Here is an 18,802-nt window from a genome sequence, read left to right as displayed (position 1 = left end):
TAAAACAGTGAAATCGCCCTTGAACTCTGTCTTGCCTGCACTGCACTGCACTCGAGACGGTGACGGGAGCTGAGCTCCATTGAAAGGCTTCTTTCCTATTGGTTGTCGCTCGCGAAAATCGCTTCTCATTTGCATAAAGTTGAAATTTAGTTGCAGTGTGTGGTTGTTAAATAAAGTTTCTTGTGTTTATGTGCTCAGTGATATGTTAAAGGGATAGTTCACTTTGAAAATAAATTTTGGTATGTTTTAGCTTACCTCAAGGGCATCCAAGATGTATGTGTCTTTTTTTCCGCAGTAGTTTCAATTTTGATATTTTTAGGTCAAACCGTTCTTGTCTGTCAGTCATTAAATGCAGGTCTATGGTCACTGTCTCAAAACACAAGCACAAAGTCCAAATTAAAATAATTCCCCATCGTCCAAATTAAACAATTCCCCATCGTAAGTACACATTGATGGCCTAAGACACGAAACGAGCGGTTTGTGTGAGAAAATGAACAGTATTTATATCGTTGTTATCTCTTGAAAACAGCACACGTCCAAATGATCTGACGGCGCGGGCGGGTATAGATATATACATAGATGTCGCCTTGGCTACGGTTTCGTTCCAATGAACTGCAGTAGCCAAGGCGACATCTATGTATATATCTATACCCGCCCGCTGCCGTCAGATCATTTGGACGTGTGCTGTTTTCAAGAGATAACAACGATATAAATACTGTTCATTTTCTCACACAAACCGCTCGTTTCGTGTCTTAGGCCATCAATGTGTACTTACGATGGGGAATTGTTTCATTTGGACGATGGGGAATTGTTTTAATTTGGACAAAGCATGCTCTTTGAGACAGTGACCATCGACCTGCATTATATGACTGACAGACAAGAACGGTTTGACCTAAAAATATCAAAATTGAAAGACAAAGACACCTACATCTTGGATGCCCTTGAGGTAAGCTAAAACATATCAAAAATTAATTTCAAAGTGAACTATCCCTTTAATAACAATATTAAAATTAAAAACAATATAAAAAAAACTCACTGTTGTAGGTCTCGAAAGAAACTAATGCATTTTGTGATGTAGATTACCTAGATAGGCTATTACACTTTTTTAAAATGAGACTCTATAAATCGAGGGGATGGGGGGCCTACAAAACCTCTCAGCCCCGGGGCCTAACATTAGGTTAAGGCGGCTCTGCCTAGGTATGACCAAAAGCCTTGAATTTATTGATCTTAAAGAGCGCGATGGATTATAGGGTGATAGAAGATCCATTAAATAGACTGGAGCTAAGCCGTTTAGGGCTTTATAAGTCAGTAGCAATACCTTATAATTAATACGGAACTTTATAGGTAGCCAATGTAGTGATGATAAAATCGGTGTTATATGATCATATTTTCTTGATCTAGTAAGAACTCTAGCGGCTGCATTTTGGACTAATTGTAGCTTGTTTATTGAGGATACAGGACAACCGGCTAATAAAGCATTACAGTAATCTAGTCTCGAAGTCATGAATGCATGAACTAACTTTTCTGCATCAGAAACTGATAGCATATTACGTAGCTTAGCAATGTTTCTAAGGTGGAAAAAGGCTGTTTTTGTAACATACGAAATATGATTTTCAAAAGACAGGTTACAATCGAGTATAACACCCAGGTCTTTTACTGTAGAGGATAAAGTAACAGGACATCCTACGATGTCAAAGTTGTATTGTGAGAGGTTCTGTGGGCGGTTTTTTGAACCGATAAGTATTACCTCTGTCTTGTCTGGATTTAATAAAAGAAAATTACGCGTCATCCAATCTTTTATATCTTTAACACACTCTGTCAATTTGGATAATTTAGCGTTTTCATCTGGCCGTGATGAAATATATATTTGAGTGTCATCAGCATAACAATGGAAACTAATTCCATGTTTCCTTTTAATATTTCCAAGTGGTATCATATATATTGAGAATAACAGAGGGCCTAACACAGATCCCTGCGGCACTCCATAGTTTACTGGAGTTATGATCGATTTTTCTCCATTTAAATAGACAAAATGGTAGCGGTCAGATAAGTATGATCTAAACCAGCTTAATGCTTGTCCTTGAACACCAGTATAATTTTGTAGTCGATCTAAGAGTATTGTATGATCTATAGTATCGAACGCAGCACTTAGATCAAGTAAAACTAGTATTGAGAAACAGCCTTGGTCAGAAGCTAAGAGTAAATCATTTGTGATTTTAACGAGCGCAGTTTCAGTGCTATGATGCGGTCTGAATCCTGACTGAAACTTTTCATAGATATCATTTTCTTGCAAGAAAGAGCCCAGTTGAGTGGAAACAACTTTTTCTAGTATTTTAGACATAAAAGGTAGATTTGAAATGGGTCTATAATTTGCTAGATTATTATGATCTAATTGTGGTTTCTTAATGAGAGGTTTTATAACTGCCAGTTTAAATGTTCTTGGAACATGACCTAAAGATAAAGACGAGTTAATAATATTGAGGAGAGGCTCTTCCACTACAGGTAACACTTCCTTCAGTAGTTTAGTTGGTATAGGATCTAATAAACATGTTGTTGTTTTAGATGAAGTGATAAGTTTATTTAACTCTTTTTGTTCTATAGTTGTAAAGCACTGTAATTGTTCTTGCGGGGGGATAATTGAGGCTGAATTATAAGGTGCGATTGAGGATTGAACGTTTACAATTGTGGTTCTGATGTTTTCTATTTTCTCAGTGAAGAAGTTCATGAAATCATTACTACTAAACTGTAACGGGATATTTTGTTCGGGTGACGTCTGTTTATTTGTTAGTCTAGCCACGGTGTTAAATAAAAACCTAGGATTGTTTTGGTTGTTTTCAATTAGTTTGTGGAGGTGCTCAGCCCTGGCCGCTTTTAGGGCCTTTTTATAACGTGACATACTGTCTTTCCACGCGATTCTAAAGACCTCTAAATTAGTTTGTTTCCATTTACGCTCTAAATTACGGGTTTCTCTCTTTAGAACATGCGTAGTATTATTGTACCATGGTGCTTTAATTTTCTCTCTGACCTTTTTTAATCTAATGGGTGCAACAACATCCAATGTTCTAGAGAGAATGGTGCTCATAGTGCTAGTTAGTTCTTCTTCTTAATCATAGGGTTTCTCATTGATCTAGCTGTTGATTCCCCCCCGTTGGAGATTTCTTGACTGTCTGTCATTATCATGCTGGTTTGACTCTTGAAAAATAATTTTCTTCCAAATACGATAATTTTGATCTTCTGGTACGATACTGGGACATTTCCAATCTGACAACACTGAAAGAACCTATGTTTTGTTATATGAACACGTTATTTTAAGTTTTCCATTTCCCTTCAAGTTGAGGTTGTTATAACTCATCCTATTGTGTAGTGAGACACTGCAAGTTGACAGGACATGATTTTACTTGTCCACCTGACTAAAACTCAGAATCACTTTTTACAGTGTAGAGAGAGCTTAAAGTTTAGACTGATTAAATCAGTGTTTCCCAAACCCTGTTCCTGAAGTATCCAGAAATGCAGATGTGCAACGGGATCCTGCGGGACCAGAGGAGAAGTGTTCATTACTGGATTTGGTTGCACCATTAAAGTAATTAAGCCTCCATTTCACCATTAAAGTTTAACTACACAAATTCTCCATCATTTGACCTTCATTATATCCTTCATTATATGGAACCTTCATATTTCATGTATTTTATGTATCTATTTCTATTACTTCTTGAATTTGGTGTATTTTTTTTTTAATTCCAGTATCCAATTTTGATGAAAATGTGATCCGAGTTTGTTTATGTTTATAAGTATTACTTTTGGCTGCAACTTAAACTGTGGCAATTTCAAAATAAAATATTTCACTTTTGTTTAGTTTTAGAAAAGCAGTGTATTGCTGTAATTTAATTAATTTATTGAACAACTTATTTTATACTGTTTCCTCAAGTAAAGCAAACCTCGCCTGTAAAAACACACTGACAAAGGAGAAGTTTCAGATTTATGGTTTATTGGTATTAAAAATATTTGTACATTTGCAAACAAGTTGCAGCTTCATGGAGAACAAAGGAAATAGTTCAAAACAAGGATGAAAAATAAACACTAAACAGACAGTACAACATGTATGACAATATAAAAGATGTGACATTTTAACATTTAACAATGAGGTCTTCTGAATACAAATGAAATGAACGCATTCAATATATTTTATACTAAAAATGTAAAAGTTCAGTGTTTCTGAAGACCTGAAGCTATTGTACATGTAATATGTGTGTAAAGATTAAATAAAAGTTAAGTTGTTGCCACTTAAATACTGTAAGGAATTCTCCAGAATATTAATAATCGATTTTCATTCAAATCATTAACATTAATACCTCAAAACACACATCCATATATGCAACAGTAACGGATACAGGGCGTTTGGTACGGTACAGGCAATGACGCAAATTATAGCATAATCTGGGTTAGCTTATTCATTGAAATTTTCAGCAGCAATTAATCAATCAACAATAATTCATTAACCTCCCTTATCTTTAATATACAGCATTGGTGATTCATTTGACCTATGAATTTTCCTCAGAAAAGATGAATGGTGCATGTTAAAGTGACCCTATATGCTTTTTTGGGATATTATCTTTCATGTAGCCTGTAATAATAGAGCTGTTTGTGAATGTAAAATATCTGCAAAGTTTTAAAGATCAAAGTGCAGATAAATGGACTTATTGTCTCCTAAAGAAAGAATCGATTCTGAACTGCTGAATTGAGTCGTCAGTAATTCCAGTCTCACTTCCTGTTACCTATGTAACAATGTCACACATTTGCATAATGCCAGTCTATGATCTTCATTGGCTGACGGTGAACAACATCTACTTTGACCCTCAAACACTGCAGTTGTAGCTGAGACTGGAAGAGTTTGGTTCATGTTGTCGACATGTTGAGAAGACGCTGTTTTCTGTGCTGTGAATCCACTTTCTGCACTTCAAAAGAATGAGACTCGTGCTGGAAATGATACGGAAAAACCGACGCCATCGTTACTGTTCGCTTCACTGTGTATCAAGTGCTGAGGAAGATCCGGAGCTGAGATTCTTTATATGCTAATGTTTCTGACGCACTGTAAGCGGTCGACCAATCACAACAGACTGGGCCATCTGACCAATCAGAGCAGAGTAGCTCACAGAAAGGAGGGGTTTAGAGAGAACGAATCTTCGAATGAACCGGTTTCAGACTCTTTGAGAAATGAGGTGATGTGCAATCTATATTATGAGAAAATTAAACCTTTGATGCATTTTTTTTGTGTGTGTTTTTTTTTTTACCTTTGATGCCTGTAAACCTATTGTAGGAGGACACCTCTAAACCTAAATCAGGAACCTTTAAAATAGCATAATAGGGGCAATTTAAACACCATTCATCCATACTATTATTTATCAGTCCGAGTGAATCACATGTATTATTCAGTGTAAAGAAGGATATAGTAATTTATGTAACTCTTTATACAACTCAACTCATATGAGTATCAAAAGATGAATTAGAGCAAAAACACTGAAGTCTCAAAGTAGACAGATAGCTTTAGACTGATAGATAGCTCAAAGTGGATACGATTAAATCAGTGTTTCCCAACCCCAAATTTGCTGCAGGGATCAAACAGGACCAGAGTTGGGAACCATGGCTTAAAGTGCATAGAACAGAACAGATCAGGTACGTTTGTAACTCATTTTGTACTTAATTGGCTGCAGCATTAAAGTGGTTTACCTTCTGTACCTGGAACAACACTATAGTTTTTAGTGTGGAAATTTGACCTGCATACGTAAGGATCGGTTTTGTGCCGAAGAGCCGCTTACAAGTCAGTCATTCACACGTTCTTTCTTAAAATGTAAATGCATGCAAACAGAAACATCATATGTGACCCTGGATCACAAAACCAGTCACGAGTCGCACGGGTATATTTGTGGCAATAGTCAACAATACATTGTTTGGGTCAAAATTATCCATTTTTCTTTTATGCCAAAAATCATTAGGATATTAAGTAAAGATCATGTTCCATGAAGAGATTTAGTAAATTTCCTGCCGCAAATATATAAAACGCTTATTTTTGTGAGTGAATGCAGCACAGTCGCGCACATAAATGGAGAACTTTAAAGGCGATTTTCTCAATATTTAGATTTTTTTGCATCCTCAGATTCCAGATTTACAATAGTTGTATCTCAACCAAATATTGTCCTATCCTAACAAACCATACATCAATGGAACGCTTATTTATTCAGCTTTCAGATGATGTATACATCTCAATTTAAGAAAACTGACCCATGTGACTGATTTTGTGGTCCAGGGTCACATATATGGTCGGAGGCTTTTGTGAATATTTCAATGTACTTGTGCATTAAGCAGCTGATGCAACCGGCTCCATATAAAAATAAAATAAAAAACTAATTGTAATCTATATTGACCACTAAATCTTACAAATTATTTGGCCTGATCAGAGCGGTGAAATGAAATTCTAATTTTGAAACCCTCACTGTAAACCCGAATAAGTAAGCAGAACTTAAAAAAAGTGAGGCAATCAGTTGCCACAATTTTTTTAAGTTCATAAACTCAAACATTTGAGTACATCATCACTTATATTTTTGGAGTTTATTTTAAATATAATTTTAAATTATAATTAACTTAAATTTACTGATTAAGCAAACTCAAACATTTTCAGTTTCTGCTACTCAGAATATTTATTCATCTTTCTCATTGCAATAATTCAAGAGAACTTAAACATTTCAAGTTAAGAACAATTAAAATCAGAGTACACGAGTTCACATGTTAATGAAATCTGATGTAATATTATATTGCGTATTTGGCTTGCTGTCCGGGGGGAGGGCTCCGAGCTCGGAATTCGGCCCGACCCCAGAGTACTCCCCCCTATGAATGTATAGATCATAGGTATCTATGAGCAGGCCCATCTGAATGTGAGGTGATGGGGTGGTGGCGGGATGCTGAGAAATTTGTCATGAGACAGGAGGTAAGGGAAGGCTTTATTTATACTGGCTTCTTCTTGTGCTGATTGGATGATTACCTGAACATGCTCCTCCCGAACTTTGTTACATAAAACTTCATTTAACTTAAAACCTTCATGTAATCTCAATGAGAACACTTTCATTAGTATTAACTTATAGTTTTAACAAGCTAGTTTGCTAACATGTTATCATGCTAACAATAGTATGTTATACAGCACTTGCTGTATGAGTACAACAATAAAAAGATTTTATTTGCTCTCAAATCAAGCCGCATGCACCACTTGTCACCATGATGGTAACTATCCTAAAACCAACATTAACAGAAATTCTTCTAAATTAGCATAACAAAACATTAATCAATACTCAATCTCCCACTTAACATTAATATTAAAAAAAAAAACATTATATTACACTTAATTTTAGCATTTACTCTCCCATTCAAGTGACATCGGCAAAGCATGCTGGGAAATAGACATCCCAGCCGTTTCAGTTAAACTTAAGTTTGTTTAAATTAAAATAAATCATTTCATAAAACTCAAAACAATGAAACAGTTCAGTTTACTTAAAATATATCAGTTCTGTGAACTTGAAAGAAAAAGAAAGTGCTAAATACTAAATAATAAAAGTTAATTTGACTGAACAAATTAGTTTAATTTAAGTTTGTCCTACTCAAACCAATTAATTATTTTGAGCGTTAGGGTTTACAGTGTGTTTTCATGGAAGAACCTCATGAATGTAGGAAGATCCTCTTCTGGCTTCACTGCTGTACATGAGCACAGATTCTTCGGCCTGCAGGAAAAAAAAAACCCTGCATTAATACCTTCTTGGACTTAAACTCCAGTATCAAATTTTGATGAACACTACTAAAAGGTGATCCACTTTTTTGAGTCTGAAAAAACTGAGTTTGCTCAAATGAAGCCCAAACTGACCCGAGTAGCCACTGAAACCAGTTTCGCTCAACAGGCTTCGGTCGTTCTGGAGACCCTGAGATGACGTTCTCTCTTCTGCTGGAGCCATTATAGTTCATCTGGCCTGGAGATTATAAAATACACATTAGACAAAATTAGCATTAATCTTAGCTCAAGCTGACTTCGTAATTATTCACTGTTTTGTGTTTCACAATTCATAAGCTTTTATGGCACTGAATTTTAAAGCAGTTTATCTGCATTACAAATGTAGCTTCAAAAAATTATTAAAACGTTTATTAAAGGAAAATTTGTTATTTTGAAGAATGCGTTTTTCTTAGTCCACACAATGAAAGTCAATGGGGTCCAATGTTATTTTGCACCCCATTGACTTCATTTAAAGGACAAAAGAATAATTTAGTTCTGTAGAATAAAATAAAGTCATACAGCTTTGAAACAACATGAGGGTGTAATTTTTAGGTGAACTACTTTAAATAGTTTTAAACATTTTGAACTTACCATTTAACTTAAACTTAACTTAACATTTAAAACTACCAGTGCAAATACAGCTGCCGTTACTGCCAAATCATGCCTTCTAGATTCTTCACTGCTATTAGTGCGCTTTTCATCTGTAGGAAAACAACAAGTCTTTTTACAATTTTTATGAATTAATAACAACATGCAATGACAAAAAAAAAGATTTGATCACAAATACAGGTAAAGAGGTCAAAAATTAAAGTTAACTTCTGACAGGACATACTTTCATATTTAACCAATTGTTATAAGTGTCTGTGTCAGACTGCTATGAGAGACGTGACACTCATAACTCTCTTCTTCTTCTCTGTGAATCTCCACACTGATTCTCATCTGAAAGGTCTCGTCATCATTGGGTCTGACTCCAGTAGAGCTGAAGGGTTCAACGCTAGCGTTGTTCAATGTGATCTTCATCTCGATGTGTTTGGGGTAGAAGCCAGTGGCCAGACAGCTTAGATTCAGCTTGCTTCGGTCATGAGGAGCTTCAGAGGCAAACGTGTGAACATCTGGTGCATCTGCAGTAAGAAACATCAGGAATAAATCAAAGTGCAACAATATTCCATATTATTTCTACACAAAAGAAAAATCAAACACAAACCACCATAAACGTAGTGAATAGTATCATTGAAAACGATATAGAAAGACACTGAAGTCATCAGATCAACACATACTGCTTATTGAATCATTAAATATGGAGATCCAGTCCTTGCACTTCTTGAGGAATGACTGGAGATACAGATTATGAAATTTGTCAGCATCCCACTTCATTTTGGTTTCTTTTGCCTTTGGATTTTTCTCCATCCACTGCATCGTGTCAGAATTAAAGGCAATAAAATCCTCTCCATCATATCCGTACTCATCAAACGCTTTTACATTCATCACTGCATCCAGCTCACAGCCGACTCTCCTCTGTAGTGTATGGAGGCCTACAAATATATGATATCATTGTTGATCAATATTTATTTTAATAAATAACTCTTTGAATATGAATGTATTAAAAAAAAAAAAAATCACAGACTCGCCATTACATTTGGATCTTGTGCAGTTTGCCAGAGTATAAACCAGATGTATGTATGTCTTTAGATTCATCAGGTTCTTCAGTGTCTCTCCAGATCTCTGAACTCTGACGGTCTCTTTTCCAGGTTTGTTCTTCATTACTGTAGTGAGAGATCCGTCTGTCATCATACAGACCCACTGCACTGAACTCAGGACCGGAGGATCCAGCAGGTTTGGAGAGAGCGCTGTAAACATACTGGAGAAGATGTCTCTCTGAAGAAAAATAAAAGCAAGACAAATTATTCTGAAAAGATACTGACAAGCCACATTGATCACTACAAGTTACATTGGGCTAAGTTCAGACTGTCAGTCCAAATCTGATTTTTGTGCATATCCGGTTGAAATCTTTATGTGACTTTCTTACGCTATGTAAAACAGAAACATCAGCCATTGTTATAGGAAACATGTCCCTGCAGAAACAAAGTGCCTGACGAGCAAAACATTAGAGTTTAACGGAGACATGTTTTGAAACCGGTGAAGATGGCAGCATGGCATCAAGCAACTCATCCCAGCCTCCGACGGTTCTGCCGCTGCCTCAGAAGACACAGTAGTCCAGCGAGGCAGATACACATTGTCATTTTGTAAATAAGACAACATTTATATGGCAAACCCCTCCATGTTGCTGTTGTTGTTATTGGCATAGAAAGCAATGCAGATATTCTGGAAAACGAAAGAGCACCATGGGACACACAGATCGGATCTGAACAGTTGCGATACACAATGTGCGCAGTCAATAATTTTAGATCAGATGGGTGTGTCAGACACCAGGAACTACAGCTCCAGGAACGTAGTTGGGAACTCCTGATCTAATCTATATGTCCAATATTATTGAGGAATAAAGCAAATGTAAGCACATTGATGGGTTCTGCACAGGACAGTCTCAGCCACACATTCCAATCATGCAACATGCTGGTGTCGGGACTTCTCCCTCTTATTCCCGGGGAAAATCCTCCCCTAAGCCTTCAGGATTCCATGCACTGAACAGAAACAAGAACACTGGAACTAAAATAATATGCCAAATTGTTTTCTTCGGTAATTTTTTTCATAGGCCTACATGGCCTGTGGTATTTGACTACTGGTCAAAAATGTACACACTATTATTTTCTTTTTTTTTCTTTTTTTAAAGAAGTCTCTTATGTGCATCAAGCCTGTATTTATTCGACAAAAATACAGAAAAATGTATGACAATTTAAAATAATAGTTTTCTATTTTAATATACTTAAAAAAAATAGCATTTATTTCTGTGATGCAAAGCTGGATTTTTAACAGCCATAACTCCAGTCTTTAGTGTCACATGATTCTTCAGAAATCATTCTAATATGCTGATTTATTATCAATGTTGGAAACAGTTTTTTTAATTGAACCTGTGATACTTTTTTTCAGGATTCATTGATGAATAAAAAGTTAAATAGAACATTAAATTAAAATAGAAATTATTTTACTTTTTATTTATCAACATTTTTGCTGAATAAAAGTATTCATTTCTTTAAAAAAAAAAAAGAAAGAAAGAAAATTACTGACCCCAAACTTTTGAACGGTAGTGTATATTGGTACAAAATATTATTATTTTTTAAATAGATGCTGTTCTTTTTTTAAACTAAGAATCCTGAAAAAAATATCAAATGTTATAAGTATTTTACAATAGAAAACAATTATTTTAAATTGCAGCAATATTTCACAATATTACTGTTTTTTCTGTATTTTAGATCAAATAAATGCAGCCTTGATGAGCATAAAAGGCTTCTTTCAAAACATTTAAAATAGTAGTGTCCAAACTTTTGTCTGGTTGGCTACTTATATACCATTATACTTATAATACTAATATATAGGGGAGAACGGGGCACAAAGTAACGCTTTTTGACTTTCTCAGTTTGTGTAAATCTACTTATGGTTCAGAGTATTTATTTTTTCCCACATTAATTTCCCACATGTCTAGTACAATTATGTGTTTTTGTTTTATTAATACAGTATATACTTTTTTCTTGAAATACCCCGAAAGAATGGAAGTGAAATGTGACAACATGCCCCATAGGTGGGGTACATTGTAACATGTCGTGGGGCACATTGTAACATAACATATGACAGCTTAAAATGTTATCTGATCTAATAAAAAAAATATACAAAACAAACTAAAATATTTTCTAAATAAAATACAATTAAAAAACTTTTTCATATAAAATAATGGCAATTTTTAATAATTAAATAGAAACTCATTTTTGAGTTTTGACAGCGAACACATGAAAACACAGCTATACAACATAGTTCAAAACAAATAAATAATTAGTAATTTCTGAACATTGACTCTCAGTCTTTATTCACCTTTTTCTCACGTTTTCTCAATAAAATTAATAAAAGTATAGAATATAATAGCATATTTCTAATAGGGGCACATTGTAACGCAGTGTTACAACATGCCCTCGCCTGCACAACTGGGATTTTAACCCTGCTAGTGTCTTCTGCTAGTTAGCGAAGCATTAAATAACTATCTCAACTGTTAAATAACATCTTGGAGATTCAAATATTATCAGATTTGTCTTATTTTAAATAAACACAAAAAATAGAGATGAAAAATTAACTTAAGTAAGAAATTTACTTTTGCTATGGTTTAATAAATGTCTATGGATATCTTCCAAAAAAAAAAAATTTTGGCGGATTTTTTTTTTCTATATAGTGTTGATATGGCAACTAGTAAATACACAAAGTTCCGTCATCCAAGCATGTGCTGAAGTATTTAAAACAAGCGTGTTACAACTAACCCCGCGTTAGGTTGTGCCCCGTGCTCCCCTATATGCCCCTTTTTTACATTTTTGAGCCCCTGCCCGGCTGCCCCTGAGGAACTCTCACGTCCCTGCCAACTTACCGCACTGAGATGCGCATAAAAAATATAGCACAGAAAATATAAGTCGTATCAAACCCTTTTTTTACAGCGCCATACAATAAACGTAATTTCGTTGGTGTTTTATGGCAGTAACAGAATGTTTATTTTACGGTCGCTTGTCCAGTCCAGTTTCCCGTAGAAAATTAAACAGAAATGTTCTACCTTTTTCGCTATCTGTACATACCATAGACTGTAAAAAAAAAAAGAAAAAAAAGAGAGAAAAAAGTACATACGCTGAAGTAACGTACGCAGACATGTTAGATGTTTTATCCACACGGACCGCTCTGACATCACTGTAGTTCAGAGAGATTCAGAGAAAGTGAAACTAACTTGATCAACAACAATATGGACTCCTGAAACGATCAACCTCTTTAAACTACAGAATATTTATTGATCCGTTCAAAGAGTCTTGTGGACACATCTGATCCTCACAGGTAAGAGATAGAAATATAAGAGAGGTTGTGCTGAACAGGTTTCTAATGGAAGTGAACTGGTTTAGTAGGTTTATGTCGAACTGGAATAAGTTGAACAGAACCAGGTTTAAGCATATCAAATACTCAACTATTTTAGTTGTTCACTGAAATGGTATCAGAATTGTATTTAAATATGTCATTTGATTGGTTGTAAAGCAAAGTTTGGTGTTTCTGTCATTTTGTCACATGGCAGAAAGACTAAAGAAACAGGAAGTAAATGACCTGCAGATTCACTGAACACAAACCTGCTAAACTGCATATGAAAATCACATTTATAATAAACTAGATTAAAACTACACTTGACTATATAATGTATTTTGTACTTACTTTAGTTAGGGTCAAAAGTTCAGTTGAGTTCTCAAAAAAAAAAAAGGCTATCAAAAGAGCAGGTCAAAGTTCAGTTCTGTAAGTTTATGAGTTTCTTACTGAATTTCAAATGAATTATTGTGTTTCCCTCACTATCAATTCTTTCATTCATTTTAACCAATTTGATATAAATTATAAATTTGTCTTGAAATAATATTATGATGAATAAGTAAAACTAAGCCGGACTCGAGGTAAGATTTCATTTAAACCTCAGTGACTAAATACACATTAGGAGCAAATATAGGCTTAGATGTTTCTTATAAGTTCTTTGATCATTCAATAACATTTCTATTCTTGAAATCGAAGAGGGAAGAACAATGGCAGAATCACCAACATCAACACAAGCAAGAAAAACCAGGAGACGGAGTATTGAGAATACACCTCCATGTAAGTCAATAAACAAAAACTAAAAAACAAGAAGAATGAATTAGTGCATGAATAACTTTCACTCTTCTAATATAATATTTAATATGTAGTTCAGGAGTGTACAGCAGCAGATAAAATCATTTCAAATCAAGATTTCCAATCAATATTGCTCCTTCGTGTATTTATTTATTTGGTACAGTAAGTGTGTGTGTAATGAGCTTCACTTTAGGGTTCTGATCAGCTTGTCTGGGTTCATTTAGCAGTAATGACCAGCTGACTGTACATGATCTCTAATATATTTGAGTTTCCTCAAAGATGTCACTCTTTGTCTCTAGACATTCTTTACATTCAACCAACTTCATGAGGTGCATCATGGGATTCTTTATAAACAGTATTAAATGAGCCCATTTATAATAGTAAGGCTAATAATAATTATTATTATTGTTATTTAAGTCCTTCAAGCAAAAGCCATTAAATCAAAAAGTCAAATGTTCCAAACTTTACACTAGTAGTGTAGGTGATTTATCTTCATCATTTCTCTCTCCAGGGATGTCTTCCTCCAGCGGTCCACTGACTGAGGAGCTTCAGTGCTCTATATGTCTGGACGTGTTCACTGATCCAGTCACCACTCCATGTGGACACAACTTCTGCAAGACCTGTCTGAATAAGTGCTGGGACAACAGCCAGACCTGCAACTGTCCATATTGTAAAGAAACATTCAAGCACAGACCTGATCTCAAGATTAACACCACACTCCGAGAGATCGTAGATCACTATAAAAAGAAAAGTCCTGAGAAAAAACCTGAAGTACTGAAAAAAGCTGAAGTTCTGTGTGACGTCTGTGAGGAAAGAAAGCTGAAAGCCCTGAAGTCGTGTCTGGTGTGTCAGAGCTCTTACTGTGAAACTCACCTGGAGACTCATTTGAGAGTGGCAGGTTTAAAGAAACACAAACTGATCAATCCTGTGAGTAATCTGGAGGACTATATATGTCAGAAACATGAGAGACCTCTGGAGCTGTTCTGTAGAGATGATCAGACATGTGTGTGTCCGATCTGCACTGTAACAGACCACAAAAACCACAACACTGTTTTTATAGAAGAGGAGAGTAAAGAGAAGAAGGTAAAAGTTACTGACAAACTGATTTTAAATGGCTGATTTTATCATGAGGAAACACATGTTCTTTAATATAAATGAATCAGTTATGAAAACATATTGTGTGTTGTTCTCTGTCTATAGACTCAACTGATGAAGACACAGAAAGACACACAGCAGATGATCCAGGACAGAATCAAGAAGATTCAAGACGTCAAACACTCAGCAGAAGTCAGAAAGGTAGCCTAAGTTAAATTATGTAATTCAGTTTTCTTAAATATTTATTTCATCAGTTAGTTTTGGGGGATTTTTCACTGTTTGCATCACTCTTCTTGTCTGTGTTTGTTCGACAGCCTGTAAGTCAAGCCCAATTTAAACTTCTGCGTCGAACTCGCGCCGTAGCCTGTTTTATGCTTCTGCATTGAATCAACGGCGTACCCCCGCAGACCCCTCTGCATCACCGCAAACCCCTCTCCGACCCCTCTGCCGTAGCTCAACGTGCACCTCCAAAAATTGTAACTACGTGTCGAGGCGACGCAGACCGCAAGGGCTGTGATTGGTCAGATTATACATCATTCTGATGCTGTATTAACGGGTTTAAACGATGAGCAAGATCGTCAAATCGACCTTTCGACATCCGAAAATACTTAAAGTGCATTTCTTCGTCCAAGTCCCTCAGCGGTCGAACAACCGTAACAAATTCGCCAATCCTTTCCCTGTCTTCGTGCACTGGTCGTATAGACCACCTTCGCTGACGACTTCTTTTTCTTCTGCGATTAAACATTTGCAATAAAATCATTTGTTGTTCAACGTCGATTAGCTCCAGCTGCAACAACACTTTCACTGACTCTTTCGCTCGCCATTGTCGGAAATGAAAAAGCGGAAACGGCGCACGGAACTAGCAAAGAGATTCGCGAACCACACCCCGCCTAGCGTTCTGCCAGTGTAATGCACTGCGATGCAACGCAACCCGACGCAGAACCATAAAACGGCCACGACGCCGTAGGAGTGACGGCATAGCTACGCCGTGGAGTTGACGCAGAAGCATAATGAGGCCTTTAGGCTGTGTGTAGCGCACGTACCCTTCAGCGTACCCTGACGCGCACCTCTCCAAAAATGTAACAACGCGTCAATTCTACACAGACGCAAATGCTGTGATTGGTCTGCTAGAACCCCTCCCTCGGGTTTCACATGCTCCCTCTGCAGGTGTAATTGCACGTCAACGCGGACAACGATGCTGAAGTATAAATGAAAACCAACGAGTAGAATACAGTGTAGAGGCTCTGGCGTAGGTCCGACACAGAAGTATAAACCAGCCTTCAGTCTGTATATTAGTGCTGTGGACTGTACAGTCACTCTTTCTGCAGGTTACATTGATACACCATTATGGGAAAAAGTGACTGTTTATGAGAGAGACATCGATTTTAAAGGTCCCGTTGCATGCGATTCCATGTTTCAAAGTTTAGTTAGTGTGTAATGTTGTTGTTAGAGTATAAATAATATCTGTAAAATTATAACGCTCAAAGTTCAATGCCAAGCGAGATATTTTATTTAACAGAAGTTGACTACAAAAAACGGCTCGATTGGACTACACCCCTCTACTACCTGCATTAGTGACATCACCAGAACCGTGTTTAGACTAACCTCCGCCCACAGGAACACAGGCGTATTGATGGCGAAATGTCAACAGACGGTTGATGTTTATCTATAATCGGATACCGCAAAAGTTTAATTCGAAGTTGTTAGTTTGCTCTGTCCATTTCACCACGGACTGTTTTTCTAACCTGGGATAACGTTAATATCAAGCAGGCTTCTCTCAGCGTTTCATACTGACGAAGGGGGCAATTTCAACTATATTCCAGCAAGCGGTAAGTACTAGTGATTTAATATGGAAGTAGCGATCAACTCCACATCGTTTCTCTTAGTAGGATGAAAATAATCTTATTTAAACTGTGATTAATATACAGAAAGCGATCAAAGAACAATCCCTTTACAATCGTCCAAGCTGTCAATCAATCACACAGCGCGAGTTTATCTGGACACTTGCCAAAACTCGTTATGAAATCAATGACTGTTACACTGCACAACGAAACTCTTACTGTATTTATATGCCTCATGTTTGCATTGGTGAAATCATTAGTGAGTGCAGAAACTGCGTTGCAATGATAAGATCTTTTTTCACACGATCAACAGGCTGTCATCTGCTCAACGCTCACTGCAATTTTTTATGTGATTGAAATAGATCTAAATACTTAAAAAACTTCTCACGATTCTTTAATCCCGATAGTTGTAATAGTAAAAACGTATAATAGCTGTAATAGTAAAAGTTTTCCAGATAGTTCCACATGTAATGCCAGATATTTCATATGCAAGCATTTCAGCCAATCACAGCAGAGGGCGTTTACACTGAAGTCTCACAGCAGACACGCCCCTTCAAACAGAGTGTTCAAACCAGGGAATGAAATCAGGCTAGGAAATATGCCTTTTATTTCTAAATTATAACAATTTTTGATCTAAAAAACATACTAACATTATAAGGGCACCCCTGGAAACATGATAAAATAATAAAAATAATCCATGGAATGGGACCTTTAATTAATTTGGTCTACCGACTTGTTTAAAATAAAGAAAGAACCACATAAACACCTATTAGTGTTGCTCAGATATGTTCAACAATTGTTTCTTCTGTGGTTTTGTTTGGAAATGTTTTCATTGAAGCAAAAATAGATGAAGTATGCCAACTGTCAATATTGTGTCTATAACGTAAGTTAATGAATATTAAATTTGTGTTTTGTGAATTGTTGTATAAAAGCGCTAATTGTGATTACCTGCTGCCATTTCATTAGTTGTTATTCTGATCACTTAAAGTGACAACATAACTCTCCTCTACAAGGCACATGATTTGAGGAATTATTCAGTCCAAACGGTGCAAATTAAACTGAAAGAAAAAAACGCCCTAACACACTGAAATATGAGCAATAGTAATACTGAATCTTGCTTTAGATATTTTATACTGAACTGCTGGAGATGATGGAGGAGCAGCAGAAAGCAGCAGAGAAACAGGAGGAAGAGCTCATTGAAGAGCTGGAGCAGGAGATCACTGAGCTAAAGATGAGAAACACTGAGCTGGAGCAGCTCTCACACACTGAAGATCACCTCCACCTCCTACAGGTCAGTCAACATCTCTCTGATCAATGATAATGCAGTATATGACACCATAACACTCCCCATGCTGAAGGATTTCTCCTCTCTCCTGCTGTAGATTTACTCATCCCTGTGCAGCTCTAGAAACACCAGGAACTGGTCTGAGATCAGTGTGAAGACTGATGAGAGTCTGGAGACTCTGAGGAGAGCTCTGACTAAACTGCAGGACTCTCTACAGGAGAAACTCACGCAAACTGGTACAGCAATATCAAACACACCGTACAGATACATATATTTATCATCTTTTAATATCAGTAATGAAGATTGAGTCTGTTAAAGCTGAAATAAGAGAAGTGTGTGATCATGTGTTTGTGTCTCATGATCATCACAGTTCTTCTTGAAGAGAGCAGGTCATATTCATCTCTAATTTCAGAAAACATGCAGTAAATTCATCTTGTACTAGAAGCTTCATCACTGTAACCAGAACCTTAAAGGGGGGGGTGAAATGCTATTTCATGCATACTGAGGTTTTTACACTGTTAAAGAGTTGGATTCCCATGCTAAACATGGACAAAGTTTCAAAAATTAAATTGTATGTTTGAAGGAGTATTTCTGTGCCAAAAATTGTCCTTCCGGTTTGTCACAAGTTTCGGAAAGTTTTTTTCGAGTATGGGTCTGTGTCACGTCAGATGGGGCGGAATTATGGCGTTATTTTCCTGTCAAATGTCGAGAGCGCATTATTGTAGCGCGAAAGTACATTAATATAATGCGCGAGCGCGAATCTCTCTGCTCGCGCGTGGAATTTAAATGTGCCAAGTGCAAATCTCGCTGCTCGCCCACAGAATATAAATGCGCGAGCGCGAATCTCTCTGCTCGCGCGCGGAATATAATGTGCCAAGTGCAAATCTCTCTGCTCGCGCGCGGAATATAATGTGCCAAGTGCAAATCTCTCTGCTCGCGCGCGGAATATAATGTGCCAAGTGCAAATATCTCTGCTCGCGCGCGGAATATAAT

The 18,802-nt window shown here is 36.5% G+C and overlaps 2 protein-coding genes across 4 annotated transcripts in view; one reads left to right on the top strand and one right to left on the bottom strand.

Moving 5' to 3' along the window:
• Positions 1-3,965: 3,965 nt before the first annotated feature.
• Positions 3,966-12,610, bottom strand: LOC311094066 (major histocompatibility complex class I-related gene protein-like). Of its 2 annotated transcripts, XM_084131805.1 has the most exons (7): positions 10,324-12,535; positions 9,442-9,682; positions 9,085-9,339; positions 8,640-8,928; positions 8,399-8,508; positions 7,904-8,006; positions 3,966-7,763 (listed from the first exon to the last, which is right to left on the bottom strand). In XM_084131805.1, the coding sequence occupies exons 1-4, from the start codon at positions 10,375-10,377 to the stop codon at positions 8,648-8,650; spliced, it is 831 nt and encodes a 276-aa protein (XP_083987931.1). In that variant the 5' UTR covers positions 10,378-12,535; the 3' UTR covers positions 3,966-7,763; positions 7,904-8,006; positions 8,399-8,508; positions 8,640-8,647. The 2 variants fall into 2 exon arrangements, with proteins under 2 accessions (XP_083987931.1, XP_083987932.1); XM_084131806.1 differs by lacking the exon at positions 10,324-12,535 and adding an exon at positions 12,581-12,610 and having other exon boundaries at positions 7,904-8,508.
• Positions 12,611-12,642: 32 nt separating this feature from the next.
• LOC311094054 (E3 ubiquitin-protein ligase TRIM39-like) overlaps positions 12,643-18,802 on the top strand; it is an 81,814-nt gene continuing 75,654 nt past the window's right edge. The window contains exons 1-6 of one of the 2 annotated variants that reach the window (XM_084131777.1): positions 12,643-12,781; positions 13,493-13,573; positions 14,100-14,671; positions 14,789-14,884; positions 17,648-17,815; positions 17,907-18,045. In XM_084131777.1, coding sequence (XP_083987903.1) covers positions 13,504-13,573; positions 14,100-14,671; positions 14,789-14,884; positions 17,648-17,815; positions 17,907-18,045 — 1,045 coding nt within the window. In that variant the 5' untranslated portion in view covers positions 12,643-12,781; positions 13,493-13,503. The remainder of the gene's footprint in view (positions 12,782-13,492; positions 13,574-14,099; positions 14,672-14,788; positions 14,885-17,647; positions 17,816-17,906; positions 18,046-18,802) is intronic. The other variant, XM_084131773.1, reaches the window with a different exon arrangement.

This window comes from Abramis brama (assembly GCF_963993115.1).
Source record: "Abramis brama genome assembly, chromosome: 12".
NCBI classification, from domain to species: Eukaryota; Metazoa; Chordata; class Actinopteri; order Cypriniformes; family Leuciscidae; genus Abramis; species Abramis brama.
The sequence above is the reverse complement of the archived record's forward strand: the minus strand, read 5'-3'. Positions and strand labels throughout refer to the sequence as shown.